Consider the following 15,679-nt stretch of genomic DNA (forward strand, 5'->3'; position numbering starts at 1 on the left):
AGGTAAGGATACCGACTCTAAGGTTGTTTCGTGCTGAAAGATATTTTGAGATTCATAAATTGTCGGATGAGGAGAAATTAATCGTTTCTGTGATAAGTTTCGATGGAGTCGCGTTGGCTTCGTATAGATGGCATGAGAACAGGGATCGCTTCATGGGATGGGAAAATCTGAAAACTCGTTAGCTGAATCTTTTTCGGAGGTCCAAAGAAGGCCGGCAACTGGCGAACCTGTTAGCGATCAAACAAGAAGGAAGCGAGACTGAGTACCAGGAAGCATTTGAAGCGCTCTCAGCACACTTGCCTCCACTATCTGATGAGGTTCTGGATCCGCCTTCCTTAATGGGCTGGACCCAGTAATTAGGGCCGAAGTTTTAACTACGGAGCCCACAGGGATAGATCAGATGATGAGTCGGGCCCAACTTGTTGAGGACATTGCCACGGCAGTCCAAGAAGCAGGGGAGGGAACAGTCGATCGGAAAGCAAGGATCAACGCCGTAGGAGGGAAGGCAATATCGAAACCAACAGAGATCCAAGCTACTCGTACGGTCACCTTGGCAAGTCGGGAACGGTGGCAACGTCGAGTACGCCAACCATGGAGAGGAGGGAACCCACCTACAAACGCCTTACAGAGGAGGAATATCGAAAAAGAAGGGAGAGGGACTCTGCTTCAAATGTGAAGAGAAATACACCGTGGGCCATCATTGTAAAAACCATCAATTGCGCATAATTGTAGTACATGATGAGGATTAGACGGAGATGGAAGAAGTGGAACCAGAAGTGGTTGAGCTAGATCGCACGGAAGAGAAAGCAAAAGTCGTGATGTGCTGCCTGAATACCATCGTGGGTTTGACATCCCCTGGAATGATTAAGCTTAAGGGAACCGTCCAGGGACGCGAGCTGGTGATTCTCCTAGATTGTGGCGCCACCCATAACTTCATCTCCCTCAAGTTAGTAAAGGAGTTGGAGATTAATCGATCAGACACTTTCAACTATGGCATAATCACTAGAACAGGGATGGCTATCAAGGGGCAGCGAGTGTGTTGCGGCGTAGTGTTCGAGCTACCGAAAATGACTGTGGTCGAGGACTTTCTTCCGATTGAATTGAATGACCTAGATGTGATTCTAGGAATGAAATGGCTCCAATCTATGGGAAAGATGAAAACGGATTGGCCGGCATTGACAATGTCATTTATTTGGGGAGATAAAAAGATCACCTTACGAGGGGATCCAACTATAGCAAGATTGGAGGTGTCCTTAAAACGTCTATCTAGATCATGGCAAGATACTGATGAAGGGTATGTTGTGGAGTTGAGGGCTTTGACGGCTCAAGGAGCAGGCCAGTTGGAAGAAATGGAAGTCAGGGATGTCCATTTACCGACAGAAGTTCATCAGCTGTTGGATGAATATCGAGACATCTTCCAAAGTACAGAACAGATGCCCCCTCAGCGCGCCATTGACCATAGAATTCAGATTCAGGAAGGGGTGGCCCCAGTTAATGTTAGGCCATTCTGTTATGCACATGTGCAAAAGGGGGAGATTGAGAAAATGACAGGGGAAATGATCCAAAAAGGGCTGATACAACCAAGCATGAGCCCTTATTCTAGCCCGGTCATATTGGTGAAAAAAAAAAGACGAAAGTTGGAAGTTTTGTGTCGACTATAGGGCCTTGAACAATGTTACTGTGTCGGATAAATTCCCAATTCCAGTGATCGACGTGCATTTATTGCAAGATCGACTTGAAATCTGGTTACCACCAGATTCAAATGGCACCTGGGGATGTTCAAAAAACAACATTCAAAACACATGAAGGCCACTATGAGTTTCTAGTCATGCCATTTGGGCTGACCAATGCGCCTGCCACATTCCAAGCTCTAATGAATCAAGTATTCCAGCCTTTTCTACGTAAGTTTGTCTTAGTCTTCTTTGATGATATCTTGATTTACAGTCCGGATTTGTCATCCCATGTTACTCACTTGACTGTGGTTTTCAACCTTTTGCAAACCATTCGTTATATGCCAACTTCAAAAAGTGTTACTTCGCACAAAAAAGGTCGAGTATCAGGGCCATTGGGTTTCTACAGAAGGTGTGGAGGCAGACCCTGAGAAAATAAGAGCTATGCTACAGTGGCCTCTACCTACCAACTTGCGAGAATTGCGAGGGTTCCTTGGTCTAATCGGGTATTACCGCAAGTTCGTGCTGAATTATGGGAGTTTGGTAACGCCACTCACTCAACTCCTCAAGAAAGATGCCTTTGAGTGGAATGATCAGGCAATTGAAGCTTTTCAGAAGCCGAAAACCGCAATGGTGACTTTACCTGTGTTGGCCCTCCCGGATTTCAACTTGCCTTTTGTTGTTGAGACGGATGCGTTGGGAACGGGTTTAGGGGTTGAGCAACGTCCCATTGCTTTCTTCAGCCACACATTCTCGAGACAGGGACAAGCCAAATCAGTTTACGAACGAGAATTGATGGCCATTACTCTCGCTACCCAAAAGTGGAGACCTTACCTGTTGGGGCAAAGGTTTGTGGTACGAACAGATCAACAAGGCTTGAAGTATCTATTGGAGCAACGGATTGTGCAACCTGAGCACCAGAAGTGGGTTTCCAAACTTCTTGGGTACGACTTCAAAATACAGTACAAACCGGGCCTTGAAAGTAAGGCAGCTGACGCCTTGTCCTGCATGCCCATTGGTCCTCACTTAGTTGTCATGACCGTGCCCTCTCTATTAGATGTTGAGTTATTAGATGTTGAGTTACTGAAAGCAGAGGTGTAAACAGATCCTGAGCTATCTAAGATCATCGCTGAGTTGAGAGAAAGGTCAGAATCAAAGCCTCACTATAGCCTGCAACATGGGGTACTTTACTACAAGAACCGAATGGTGATCTCAAGCCACTCAACGTTGAAGGCTGCTATCTTGCACTTATACCACAATTCTATTTTGGGAGGCCACTCAGGATTCTTGAGGACTTACAAGAGAATTACAGGGGAGTTATATTGGCACGGTATGAAAGCGGATGTGAAACGCTTTGTGGAAGAATGCTATGTTTGCCAGAGAAACAAGTCCCTTACCGTTGCCCCAGCCAGATTACTCCAACCGTTGGCCATCCTTGAGCAGATTTGGGAAGACATTACTATGGACTTCGTAGAAGGATTGCCAAAATCTCAGGGGCATGATACCATCTTTGTCATGGTTGACCGGTTTTCCCGTCAACCATCCTTTCACTGCCAAGTCCGTAGCTGCAGCTTTTGTTCGAGAGGTGGTGCGACTTCATGGATTTCCCCAATCCATTATCTCGGATCGTGACAAAGTCTTCCTCAGTCACTTTTGGACTGAACTCTTCTGGATCCAAGGCACCAAGCTGTAGAGAAGTACGGATTACCATCCACAAACGGATGGACAACCGAAATAGTGAATAAATGTCTTGAGACTTACCTACTGTTGGTTTTATATATTTTAGATAATTATTGTAATATTTAGTCATTCCTTTTTTATGTAGGAATTCATAGTTTCCTATATTTTATGTAATTAGGAGTTTATGTTTTAGTTTCGTTGTTAATGAAAGTTTCTCACCTTTATTTAAAAGGTGGCTAAGGTTTTATTTTCTTCAAGTAAGAAAAACAATAATATTTTTTCTTCTTCTAAAATTGACTTGGTATCAGAGCTAAGATAAACCCTAACCCTAACTTTAAACCTAACCCTATTTCTAGCCACCCTACTGTTACCACCCACGGGCCACCGCTGCCGCTGCCATAATTGTCGCCGCCTGCTGCCATCTTACCGTCGTCGTCCAAGGGATCGTCGTCGTCGTCGTCGTCGCCGCCGTCTGAAGGATCGGGTCGCTCACCGTGCCGTCTTAAGGATCGGAGTGCCGTCGCCGTCTACAAATTTATTCGTAGCCAGGATTTCGCAGATTAGTTAGCCGGTATCGTATGTGGGAAACTATCAAGGGTTTGCGGATCTTTGTGGGTCAAGAGTTGAAGTTCATCGCCGGATTTTTCTAGCCCAATTGCCGATTTCCATCCTCAGCGATCGCCAATTTTTCGTCTTCGCTTCTGGAGGAATCGTTTTGCTGCTAAGGTTTGCTAGGGTTTGGCACATCTGTTGGTCCAAATTTCTGGTTCAGTCTACAATTTCGGTCCGATCCAGTTTTTTTTCGATTCGATTTGGTTCAACTTTTCTGGTTCGGTTCGGGCCAGATTTAACTTTCCTATTGCAGGTTACGTTTCTGTATTTTTTTTTTCCCCTTCTTTTTGTGGTTCAAATCAGTAGCCATGACGGGAGAATCTTTAAAGAAAACAGTCTAAGATTTCTGAAACCCGGTTCAATTCCTCCAATCACCTTATCCAAATTACTAGTATTAGACTTAATGGAGATAATTTTCTTCGTTGGTCTCAAAGTGTTCAGATGTATATTCGTGGACAAGGTAAAATTGGCTACCTTACTGGAGATAAAAAAGCACCGACGGCAAAAGATCTTTTATTTCATACCTGGGATATTGAAAATTCTATGGTAATGACATGGTTAGTTAACTCTATGGACGAGGAGATCAGTGCTAACTATATGTGTTATTCTACGGCAAGTGAATTATGGAAAAACGTAAATGAGATGTATTCCGACATAGAAAATCAATCACATGCATTTGAATTGACACTAAAACTCAAAGAAATACGACAAGGAATCGATACAGTGACAAAAAATTTTAATTCTTTAAAGAGAATTTGGCAAGACCTAGACCTTTTTGATACTCATGAGTGGAAATCTTCGGAGGACTATAAACATCATCAAAAAACTATAAAAAATCATCGAATTTACACCTTCCTTGCTGGTCTAAATGTAGAATTTGATGAAGTCAGAGGCAGAATAATTGGTAGAAAACCACTTCCAAACATTAATGAAGTTTTTTCTGAAGTACGACGTGAAGAAAGTCGTAGGAATGTTATGCTCGGCAAGAAAACTACAAACAACACTATCGAAGGTTCTGCATTGGTGAATGAGGCAGTTGCTAATAAAGCTTCAAATCATCATAATAAAGGGAATGAGAAATCTCGTGTTTGGTGTGACTATTGTAATAAACCTCGACATACCCGTGAAACTTGCTGGAAACTTCATGGAAAACCGGCAAATTGGAAGAGTAATAAACCAAGTGAGAAGAGCAGTGGCAACCAGGCATCTAGTTCTTCCAATGTAAATACTGTTGATTCTTACCAGTTCAATAAAGAGCAAATTGATCAACTTCTAAAGCTGCTAAAGACTAATTCATCATCTGGTAATCCTGGTGGTTCTTTGGCATAATCAGGTATTTATCCTCATGCCTTATCTTGTCTAAATTCATCTTCATGGATTATAGACTCTGGAGCCTCTGATCATATGACTCGCTCTTCTAAACTTTTTCAGTCTTACTCTCCTACATATTGCAATGAAAAAATTCGAATAACAGATGGCAGTTTCTCTTCCATTGCAGGAAAATGAACTATTCCATTAACCGAAAATATAACCTTAAAAACTCTCCTTCATGTTCCAAAACTAGCATGCAACCTTTTATCTGTCAGTAAAATCTCTAAAGATTCTAACTGTCGTGCCACTTTCTTTGAAACTCATTGTCTCTTTCAGGATCAAGACTCGGGGAAGACGATTGGACGTGCTAGGATGCTCGATGGTCTCTATTTCTTTGAAGAACTTCCAACTAGTAATAAACAAGCTCTAAATAGTGTCGTTTCTCCTGTCGTTAATGAAAAAATAATGCTTTGGCATCTTAGGCCAGGACATCCTAGTTTTTTCTACTTAAAATTTTTGTTTCCAACCTTATTTAAAGACATTGATTGTTCAATTTTTCAATGTAAGAGTTGCATTTTTGCTAAAAATCATCGTTCTACGTACCCCTCTCAACCTTATAAGGCTTCAAAACCTTTTTATTTAATTCATAGTGATGCATGGGGCCTTCCAAAATTTCAACTTATAGTGGGAAACGATGGTTTGTAACTTTCATAGATGATCACACTCGTTTAACTTGGGTTTATTTAATGACAAAAAAATCTGAAGTAAAAGACCTTTTTATGCATTTTTATAAAATGATTGAAACTCAATTTCAAACCAAAATAATGGGACTGAATATTTCAATGATTAGTTTGGGGAATGCTTTAAAAGGAACATCATTTTTCATCAATCTACATGTCGTGACACCCCTCAACAGAATGACATTGCGGAAAGAAAAAATAGACATTTACTAGAAGTTTCTCGTGCCATTATATTTTCTATGCATGTTCCAAAGTATTTATGGGGAGAAGCTGTTCTTACAGCTGCTAATTTAATAAATCGTATGCCCTTTAAAGTTTTAAATTTCAAAACTCCCCTTGATTATCTAAAAGAATTCTTTCCTACTCTTCGTCTTTTCTCTGACCTACCAAAAAACGCTTTTGGATGTACTATTTATGTTCACACCCCTAAACCTTTTCGATCTAAACTTGATCACCGGGCTATCAAATGCATTTTTGTAGGCTATGCCTCGACACAAAAAGGTTATAAATGTTTTGATCCTACAACAAAGAAAATTTATGTCAGCATGGATGTAACTTTTTGGGAAAATCAACCTTTTTTTTCCAAAAATTCCGTTCAGGGGGAGGAATCGAGTTCTGAAGATAATTTTTGGGACATCTCTACTTCTCTCCCGAATATCATTTGTCCTGATATTCCTGATTCTTTAGTACCACGTGTGGAAGATTTTCATCCAGGGAGAGAAAAACCACCACAAAATGACCCTACTGATAAAAATCACGAGCTTCAAGTTTATACTAGGAGACGTTTCAATCAAAGAAATAAAGATCAAGGAGTTGACTTGTCACCCCAGTCTACTACCCCGAGGAATGATATTGAAAATCCAGGTAATCAGTCTCCTATTCCCAATCAATTATCCATCTCACTTGATATATCTGATCTTGATGTTCCTATTGCCCTTAGGAAAGGTGTCCGTACTTTTACTAAATATCCTATTGCAAATTACCTTTCATATCAAAAACTGTCATATATTCATAAAGCCTTCACTTCTAAAATAAATAACTTGATTATTCCAAAAAACATACAGGAGGCCCTAAATGTATTCAAATTGGAAATTAGCAGTTATGGAAGAGATAAATGCTTTAAAATAGAACTGCACATGGGACATTGTGGATCTACCTAAAGAAAAGAAAACAGTGGGATGCAAATGGATTTTCACTATAAAATGCAATGCCGATGGTAGTATTGAAAGATACAAAGCTCGGTTGGTAGCCAAAGGCTTCACTCAAACTTATGGGATAGATTATCGAGAAACATTTTCCCATGTTGCTAAGATTAACTCTATTAGAGTTCTTTTATCTATTGCTGTTAATTTAGATTGGCCTCTTCACCAATTAGATGTCAAAAATGTCTTTCTCAATGGAGATCTAGAAGAAGAAGTATTTATGGATTTACCTCCAGGTTTTGAAATGGATATTGGAGATAACAAAGTATGCCAATTGAAGAAATCTCTCTACGGCCTTAAACAATCTCCTAGAGCATGGTTTGAACGTTTTGAGAAAGCAGTCACTAGCTATGGTTTGCTTCAAAGCCAAGTGGATCACACTATTTTTATAAACACAACGAAACGGCAAAATGGTTGTTTTGATTGTATATGTTGATGACATTATCCTCACAGGCAATGATGAAGATGGATTGAACTCTCTTAAGAAAAAGCTTGCTAGTGAATTCTAAATTAAAGATTTGGGTACTTTAAAATATTTCCTAGGGATGTAATTCGCTAGATCAAAACAAGGGATCTTTGTTAATCAAAGAAAATACATCATTGACTTACTTAGAGAAACAGGTTTACTTGGCTGCAGGATTGCTGAAACTCCTATTGAACCTAATTTAAAGTTACAAATTGCAAAAGAAGATGAAGTTAAAGATAAGGAGAAATATCAAAGACTTGTGGGTAGACTTATTTATTTGTCTCACACACGTCCTGATATTGCCTTTGCTGTAAGTGTAGTGAGCCAATTTATGCACTCTCCTGGTTCAGTTCATTTTCAAGCAGTTTACAGGATCCTAAGATATCTAAAAGGAACTCTGGGCAAAGGTATATTATTCAGAAAACATGACCATTTGCAAGTTGAAGTTTATACCGACGCCGACTGGGCTGGTAGTGATACAGACAGATGCTCTACATTGGGTTACTGTTCATTTGTTGGAGGTAACTTAGTTACCTGGCGAAGCAAAAAACAAAATGTAGTAGCAAGAAGTAGCGCTGAAGCAGAGTTTAGAGCTTTAGCTCATGGTATTTGTGAGGGTATATGGATCAAAAAGCTACTAGAGGAATTGAAGTTTACTCAGAAAGAACCTATTCGTATTTATTGTGACAACAAGGCTGCCATCTCCATAGCTCAGAATCCAGTTTTACATGACAGGACAAAACATATTGAAGTCGACAAACACTTTATAGAAGAGAAGATCAATGCAGGAGTAATATGTACCACCTACTTGCCAACTACAGAACAAATCGCTGATGTATTAACTAAAGGTCTTTCGAAAATGCAATTCGACAAGTTAATTGACAAGCTGGCATTGGAAGACATCTTCAAACCAACTAGAGGTGGAGTGTTGGTTTTATATATTTTAGATAATTATTGTAATATTTAGTCTTTCTTTTTTTATATAGGAATTCATAGTTTCCTATATTTTATGTAATTAGGAGTTTATGTTTTAGTTTCCTTGTTAAGGAAAGTTTCTCACCTTTATTTAAAAGGTGGCTAGGGTTTTATTTTCTTCAAGTAAGAAAAACAATAATATTTTTTCTTCTTCTAAAATTGACTCCTACGTTGTTTCTACAGCGAATCACCGAAGACGTGGGGGCTGTGGCTTTCTTGGATAGAGTACTGGTACAACACTACCTTCCATAGCTCGTTGGGTACCACACCTTTCCCGCTGTCTATGGCCACACGCCACTCCCACTGTTATCCTATGGCAGCCAAAAGACAGCCAACGCCACTCTAGATCAGCAGTTTGCTGACCGTGACACCGCCATAGCTGCCCTGAAGGAGAATTTGTTGAAGGCACAAAACCGCATGAAAAAACACGCAGATACTCACCGCCGCGAGGTGGAGTTTCAAGTGGGTGATGAGGTCTTCCTTAAAATACGGCCATACCGTCAGAAATAATTAGCCAAAAGGCGCAATGAAAAACTTGCGGCCAAATATTTTGGTCCCTATCTGCATGAAATTGGCTCAGTAGCCTACAAATTGGAACTACCAGAACAGGCGGCTGTCCACCCCATGTTCCATGTCTCCCAAATTAAAAAGGCTGTGGGTGCTAACATCCTCGTGCAATCCTTTCCGCAACAATTGACTGAAGACTGTGGAATGGCGGGCCGAACCTGAGGAAATTTTTGCAACAAGAGTCAATGAGGGTACCGGGTTGAAGGAAGCCTTGGTTAGTTGGAAAGGCTTACCGAAAGAATAGGCCACTTGGGAAACATACTTTTGATACGCAGCACCAATTTCCAGTTTTCCCCCTTGAGGACAAGGTGGAGCTAACAGACGGGGAAGTTGTTAGACCCCCCTTGTTAATACTTATCATAGGAGGGGCAGGAAGGGAATTGTCTTAGGGACAAGGGAATGACGTGCGTGAGGGAATAACGGTTTGGGTGGGGCCCCGTCTTGTAATAGGGCAACGAGTATTAGTAGGATATCTTGGGATTAGAGAGAGTGAGTCTTGTTTTGAGTGTAGAAAGGTAGACAGGGAGAGAACGCCCACCCTCTCGAATAGGTGGGTTGACACTGTATTGCCTGCGGGCTGTTTCATCATTTTAATACCAAAAGTGAGGCTAATCCTCACATTTACCTACTTCATTTTCCCACCACAAATACATCAATATTAGAGTATATTGTTACATTTTATTATTTGACATAGCACTGGAAAGTTCTCACCACCTATAATTCTTGAAACCACAATGTTAAATTCCAAATATTTGTTATAAATGTAACTATTCATAAAAAGAATACATTCATGCAAACTAAAATCAAATGTTGGTTATTTTTCTATGATTTTTCTAAAGGAAAATCAAGAAGTCCTGTGAATCCAAGAACAATAACAATGTACAATAAGTTCAAGTAGTAAATCATAACCTTTGTAGTATAGGAGTCATTCAGTTCAAGCATGGAACCGGCAGCTGCAACAGCTTCTTTATCAATCCCTTTTATTTGTAGGTAAGGACAAGGAGCATCTTGTAAATGGTCAACCTCAATTAGAATCTAAAAAGGTACATAAAGGTCAAATTTTCAATAGATTTGGACACAGTTTGCAAACATAATATCTAAAACGGCAAAAGTAATAAGCAAATGCATCTTTTGCAAATAACTCTATCACACCATGGTCCATGAACTTTCATGATAATTCCATTTTGATCCCTAAGGTATCAAATATTTTGTTTATATTCGGGCTTTGCATCAAATCCATTTTAGTTATCTCTCACTTCATATAAATTATTTAAATATAATTCTAATGCAAACACATCTTTTATTCATTTATTTGATCAGTAGATATCTACAATAGACGTGTGTTTGAAGCTGCATGTCGATAGATAAGCGATCAAGTTCCAAATTAGTGATTAAGGGCCAAAATTGTTTCATATGCAATGTATAGGGACTAAAATAGAACATTTAAAAGTTGATCAAAAACAAAAATGAAACTTATATGAAAATTTAGGGACTAAAATAGGATTCAAACCAATATATTATTACCATTCCATCTTGATATATGTATGCAGATGCTTCAATATAAGCCATAGCTTGATACCTGACCGCACAAAGAAAAAGTAAAACACACACACATCATATTCTATATTCTATAGATAAAAAATTTATTTAGAATGAACAGTAGTAGAACTATTAGCATGACAACTATCAAAGAAGAAAAACTGGAAATATTAAAATCGATATTAGACTAACCAAGTTAAATAGTATTGCAAACCCCAAGACATGAATCTTGGCTAAAAGTTAGATCTTAATTAAAGGACTTGTTGCTTTCACATTGTTATTCTCCTTAATCTCATAGTCATGGAGATGAAGAGGGAAGTTTACTTTTTAGATATGTAAAAAGCCAACAATAGAGTGGATTATCAGTTCTTGGATAAAATACAGGAAACAAGAGGATTTCGCCACTTGGATTAAAGGTTTTTTTTATTTTTTTTTTTATTTTTATAATAAGATACGAAATTTTCATGTATGAAAAGGAAAAAGTTGTTCAAAGATACAAACTCCCCGAGGGAAGTTTACTAAAAACCACTTTTATGTAAAAACAGCTAAAGAATCAAATATGTAAATATGGAATTTGCAATTAATTAATTAAAGAATTATATTGAGCAAAGGCATCTAAGTCGTGCTAAACGAATTTGTCACATAGTTTAAGCTGAGATTCTGAGGTGTTGGTCTAACCATAAGTTGTCATACCCAAGCAAATGGGAGAGATTGGCACATACAAAAGTAACTTCCATAATTCAAATTAAAAGTTAAATAATAAAAATACCAAGAACAAAATTAATAATTAGGATTTAGCACATCTACTAAAGTGCAGGACCATTATTTGATATTTCCCCATAATTGGTTCAAAGATATAAAATATACTTACAAACCTATGAATTATTATAGGTGAAAATAACAGGAACATAATGAAATAAGAACAGTAACTGAACCCTATTCTAGCCCTTTATATAAAAGATTAACCAATTTGTTAAATAAGTCAGTTAAAAGCAAATACTGAGAAACCAAATACTCATAATAACATACGCATATGTTGAAGACATGATTAGTACAGTTACATCCCAATGCAAAAATTTGATGCAAGAATATAAGAGAATGTAAGACTCTTGGTTGTCTGGCTTACCCAAGATTAAGAAGGCCAGCTACTGTACTGATGCTAATGTCAAAGTCCACCTTAGGTTGAATGATGAAATTCCCTTCTCTTATAGGCTACATTAAGATTCAGGAAACGGGAAAAAAATAAGCATAGATCACATCAAATTCATAAATGAGCACAGTATGGCAAAGTTGAAGAAAATTAGATAAACTCAAACGAACCTCTCGTATTAACAATGCAAATCGACCTTCACATATTCTAACTCGTATACAATCACTCTCTGTCAACTGCCCATTTGTAGGAATTCCTGGGAGCCTCAAATATATATCAATGAAATTTTGTATAGAACTGCAAACCTTTGATGGTTCAAGAATTTTTAGTATATCTTGATAAGCCACCTGTATTCAAATAGGAAAAGGATTTATCAAGCTCAAATTTTTTGCAAATTCAAAATTCATGTTTGGAAAAGCTAGCACCTGCTTGTTACTCTTCAGCACAAATAATGAGCTCTCAGGTGAAAGCACAGGATCAAAGTCATTCCGTATTTTGAGCTGTATCTCAAGGAAACAGCGTGGCATCATTATATATAATAGTATAACGTACCACTACCAAGCCAAAAATATTCTTTTAAATGTCACATAATGATATGATTATTCCACGAGATGTATATTCAAAAAGGGAAACAATAGTTGCATGATCAACACAATATTCAATACCAATGGAAAATTTTACATAAAAAGTAACTGGTACAAAATTTTGATAGGACATAAGAGGTCCAATCCTAGGAAAAGAAGCCAATGGCTCCCAATATGGTAATATCAGGAACATAGTAGAGCCCATAATTAGTTACAAGTCAAATTGCCTATTTCGTGTTTGTTATTATCCGAAAAGTATCTTCGAGACAACTAATTACAAGTTCTTATAGCTATTTGTTGCTTTTCATTATCCAAAAACTATTCTTTGAGTTTCATGAAAGGATACAAGTTACAATGGAAATTGTTCTAGGACAACTCAGTTCTCAAAAACAAGCAATTTGGTTAAAGTTGGAGAAACCTGAAAGCATAATAGGCAAGAGGCATCAAAATAATCCTCAACATAAGAAATTAGGTGATTTCATGTCTACTAACATGTGCATGAACAAGATGTGGTTCAATGTGCTGCTGGAACATAGGGAAAACTGTCATCATTATGTCATTTTGTGACATGAAACTCCCTGCTTTACATTTATCCCTTTGGACTCGAGAAATCAGATGTGAATGAACACCTCCAACCTGTTCCGCACAAATAAACATGATAGAAATTCATGAATGTGTACCCAAAGAAGTATTTTCAAGAATGCAGAGATGCACATTGGAAAATAAATTAAACAATCAACTGGTACTAAACCATAAAAAAGTAGTTCTCCATTCTTACCACAGCAATCCATAGGTCAAGTGATTTCCTGATGTCCGGATGTAAAGCATATACTCCTTCAAAAATGATCTGGTCAAAAATAAAAATAAATCCTATCAACCATAAAGAACCAGGAGTTGATGGTTGTCAATTCTATCATTTCCATCTTACATCATTGATAATTGATGCAACTGATATACAACCACGTTCATTCCTTTTCCTAATTTTTGATGTTTTATAATGTAAAAGGTGTCCAAATTATTTTTCCTTTATCAGAAACCAAGGGTAAGAATTATACATAGGCTATAAGATCAATACAGGTCAGTAAAGTTCATTGTAAACCATGTTTTACAGGGAAGGCTCAATAGGAAATTTCAGTTATTAATTAGAATTTAAATTATAAACATTTCAACTTCATACAAATTGGATCAAGGAGTAGTCCTATATTTTCTTCTCATTGCGACTCCTCATTTCTACATAGAAAATCATAAATGTGCTTAGTTGCCTTAAATTGGTAGAAAAACGGACAAATAATTAATGTAAGCTAAGTTTAAGAAAAAAATTTTGAGAAAATCATTTGCCCGTTGCTTGTAGTTTTCTATTATTTTTCTTCTTTCACATCACTATATACATGATTAATAGAAGCCTTACTCGGGCACCCACCCTATACGCATGACGTCACTTTTTCTAGACCTTCAAATTAGTTCGAAGTCAGAGAAAGGTAAAACAAACAAATGATAACAGTAACCGACCACTCCACAATCTTCAGAAACCTCAAGCTCCTTAAATCCACTACGAGCACCTGTCTCCAAGTCAAATACTGGTACTTTTGTTCTTCGACCATTTCTCATGTCATCAATATTCTGTAAATGCATAATAGAAATAACAAGTGTAAGGCAACTACAAAAATGATTTGTGGCCCTATTCTCTTTCATATGTAAATCTAGTTTTGCCTAACTCATATATTGCTCCTCCTTGAGAAATCTCAGTGAGGTTTTCCTTTTCAAGCCACTTGTTATTCATTCCCTCCTTGGAAAGATGCATTAGAGAAAAGATAAAGGTGAGCTTCTCAAAGAAGCCAGAAACCTGTAACTCTTTACAGGGTGTAAATAGCAATAAAATGAGCATTTTGGACAAAAGCTCAAAATGGATGCATATTCAACCTTGGATAGCAGTGACAGATCAAGTGTGCTGAAATCATCATACTTGAAATCCTTCACTTGTTCAGATTTGTAATAACTCTCAAGGGAAATTACGTCACACCCAACAATATTAGCCATTTTGTGAGCCAAACTAGTCTTCCCCGACCCACTCGGACCACCTGCAGCAGCAGCATCAAGAATTAAGAGTGGTTGTATAATTTATGGAAGTACAAAATTAAAGTATAACTCATGTTCTACGAAAAGAATGCAACTTAAAACCTGGATTACTTCTCAGAAGAAAAAAAAGGTTTAAATAAATATATCTCTTTCAAAGAGATTACTTCAAAGGGGAAATTTTTAGAATTCATTCATAAACGTAGTTTTCAAGAATATGAGATTAAATCAGAAGTGACAGTTAATTAAGGGAGGAATTAGAGATCTCATTTCATATTGAAGGATCTTTGTCAGGGGATGAGTAAGTTTTTAATGAGTTGCCATTGGTTGGGAATGGTTTTGTGTCTATAAATGAAGCTTTGAATAAGGGTGGCTTAGAAGCTCTGGTTTCTGATGCATTTATTGTCAAAAGGAGGATAAGGTTTTATCAAATGTTCTCTTGCATGAGCATTTAATTGGTTATTCGGCTGGAAATTATTGGGGATAGTGAAAAGACATCAAGTAGAGTAGGAAAAGAAAGCAGGGGTCTTTTAATTCCCCTTGGTAACCAATGTTGTAAAGTGGCTTTCCATCTTCTTAGTTGATGGATTGTGTTGCAATTATGGAGGAGTGCTCTTTTAATTTGGGCTATTCATAATTGTTAATCATTAAATGATAGATTATGTTTCGGTTTTGAAGATTTCTTTGTGGGCTTCTTAAATTCAGTTTTCAAGTCTTGGCGAGAAATTGATGAGTCCTTCATTGGAGGGTTGGAAATTGGTCCACATGATCTAGCCATTAATCATTCTTTCTGCATGTACTATTAAGGAACGAGGAGACGAAGGGGTCATTAAAGCTTATTCCAACGGCAAACTTTTCTATTTCCCTTCTTAATGAAGAAAGCGGTCTCATCGTTTTTAATGAATCAATAACTACCGAACACCAGAAAATCTCTAGTCATACCTAACTCATTATTAAATTGATCTTTCGTATGGTAGAATATCATCCCATCCATTCAAGGCAAACAGATGCGCATCTCATAAGAATTTTGACAAAAGTCTCAAGTCTCGAGGAGAGTTCACATTTTTAGCCTCAAGTCTTATGCCCTTTGGACCATATGAGGGTTATGTC

At 37.8% G+C, this 15,679-nt stretch overlaps 2 protein-coding genes across 8 annotated transcripts in view; one reads left to right on the top strand and one right to left on the bottom strand.

Moving 5' to 3' along the window:
- The window catches only part of LOC111024113 (P-loop containing nucleoside triphosphate hydrolases superfamily protein), a 37,633-nt gene that overhangs the window by 2,086 nt on the left and 19,868 nt on the right, over positions 1-15,679 (bottom strand). For all 7 annotated transcript variants that reach the window (XM_022301716.2, XM_022301719.2, XM_022301718.2 and 4 more), the window contains 9 exons: positions 14,417-14,574; positions 14,006-14,116; positions 13,275-13,343; positions 12,989-13,132; positions 12,338-12,412; positions 12,083-12,259; positions 11,889-11,974; positions 10,748-10,802; positions 10,133-10,258 (listed from right to left, as the gene is read on the bottom strand). In XM_022301716.2, the coding sequence (XP_022157408.1) occupies positions 10,133-10,258; positions 10,748-10,802; positions 11,889-11,974; positions 12,083-12,259; positions 12,338-12,412; positions 12,989-13,132; positions 13,275-13,343; positions 14,006-14,116; positions 14,417-14,574 (1,001 nt within the window). The remainder of the gene's footprint in view (positions 1-10,132; positions 10,259-10,747; positions 10,803-11,888; positions 11,975-12,082; positions 12,260-12,337; positions 12,413-12,988; positions 13,133-13,274; positions 13,344-14,005; positions 14,117-14,416; positions 14,575-15,679) is intronic.
- On the top strand, positions 2,874-5,291 carry LOC148213100 (uncharacterized). The gene is made up of 2 exons (XM_088119738.1): positions 2,874-3,196; positions 4,292-5,291. The coding sequence occupies exons 1-2, from the start codon at positions 2,874-2,876 to the stop codon at positions 5,289-5,291; spliced, it is 1,323 nt and encodes a 440-aa protein (XP_087975864.1).

The sequence above is a fragment of the Momordica charantia genome (assembly GCF_013281855.1).
Source record: "Momordica charantia cultivar OHB3-1 chromosome 1 unlocalized genomic scaffold, Mcharantia_2.0 BLBB01000001.1, whole genome shotgun sequence".
Lineage (NCBI taxonomy): Eukaryota > Viridiplantae > Streptophyta > Magnoliopsida > Cucurbitales > Cucurbitaceae > Momordica > Momordica charantia.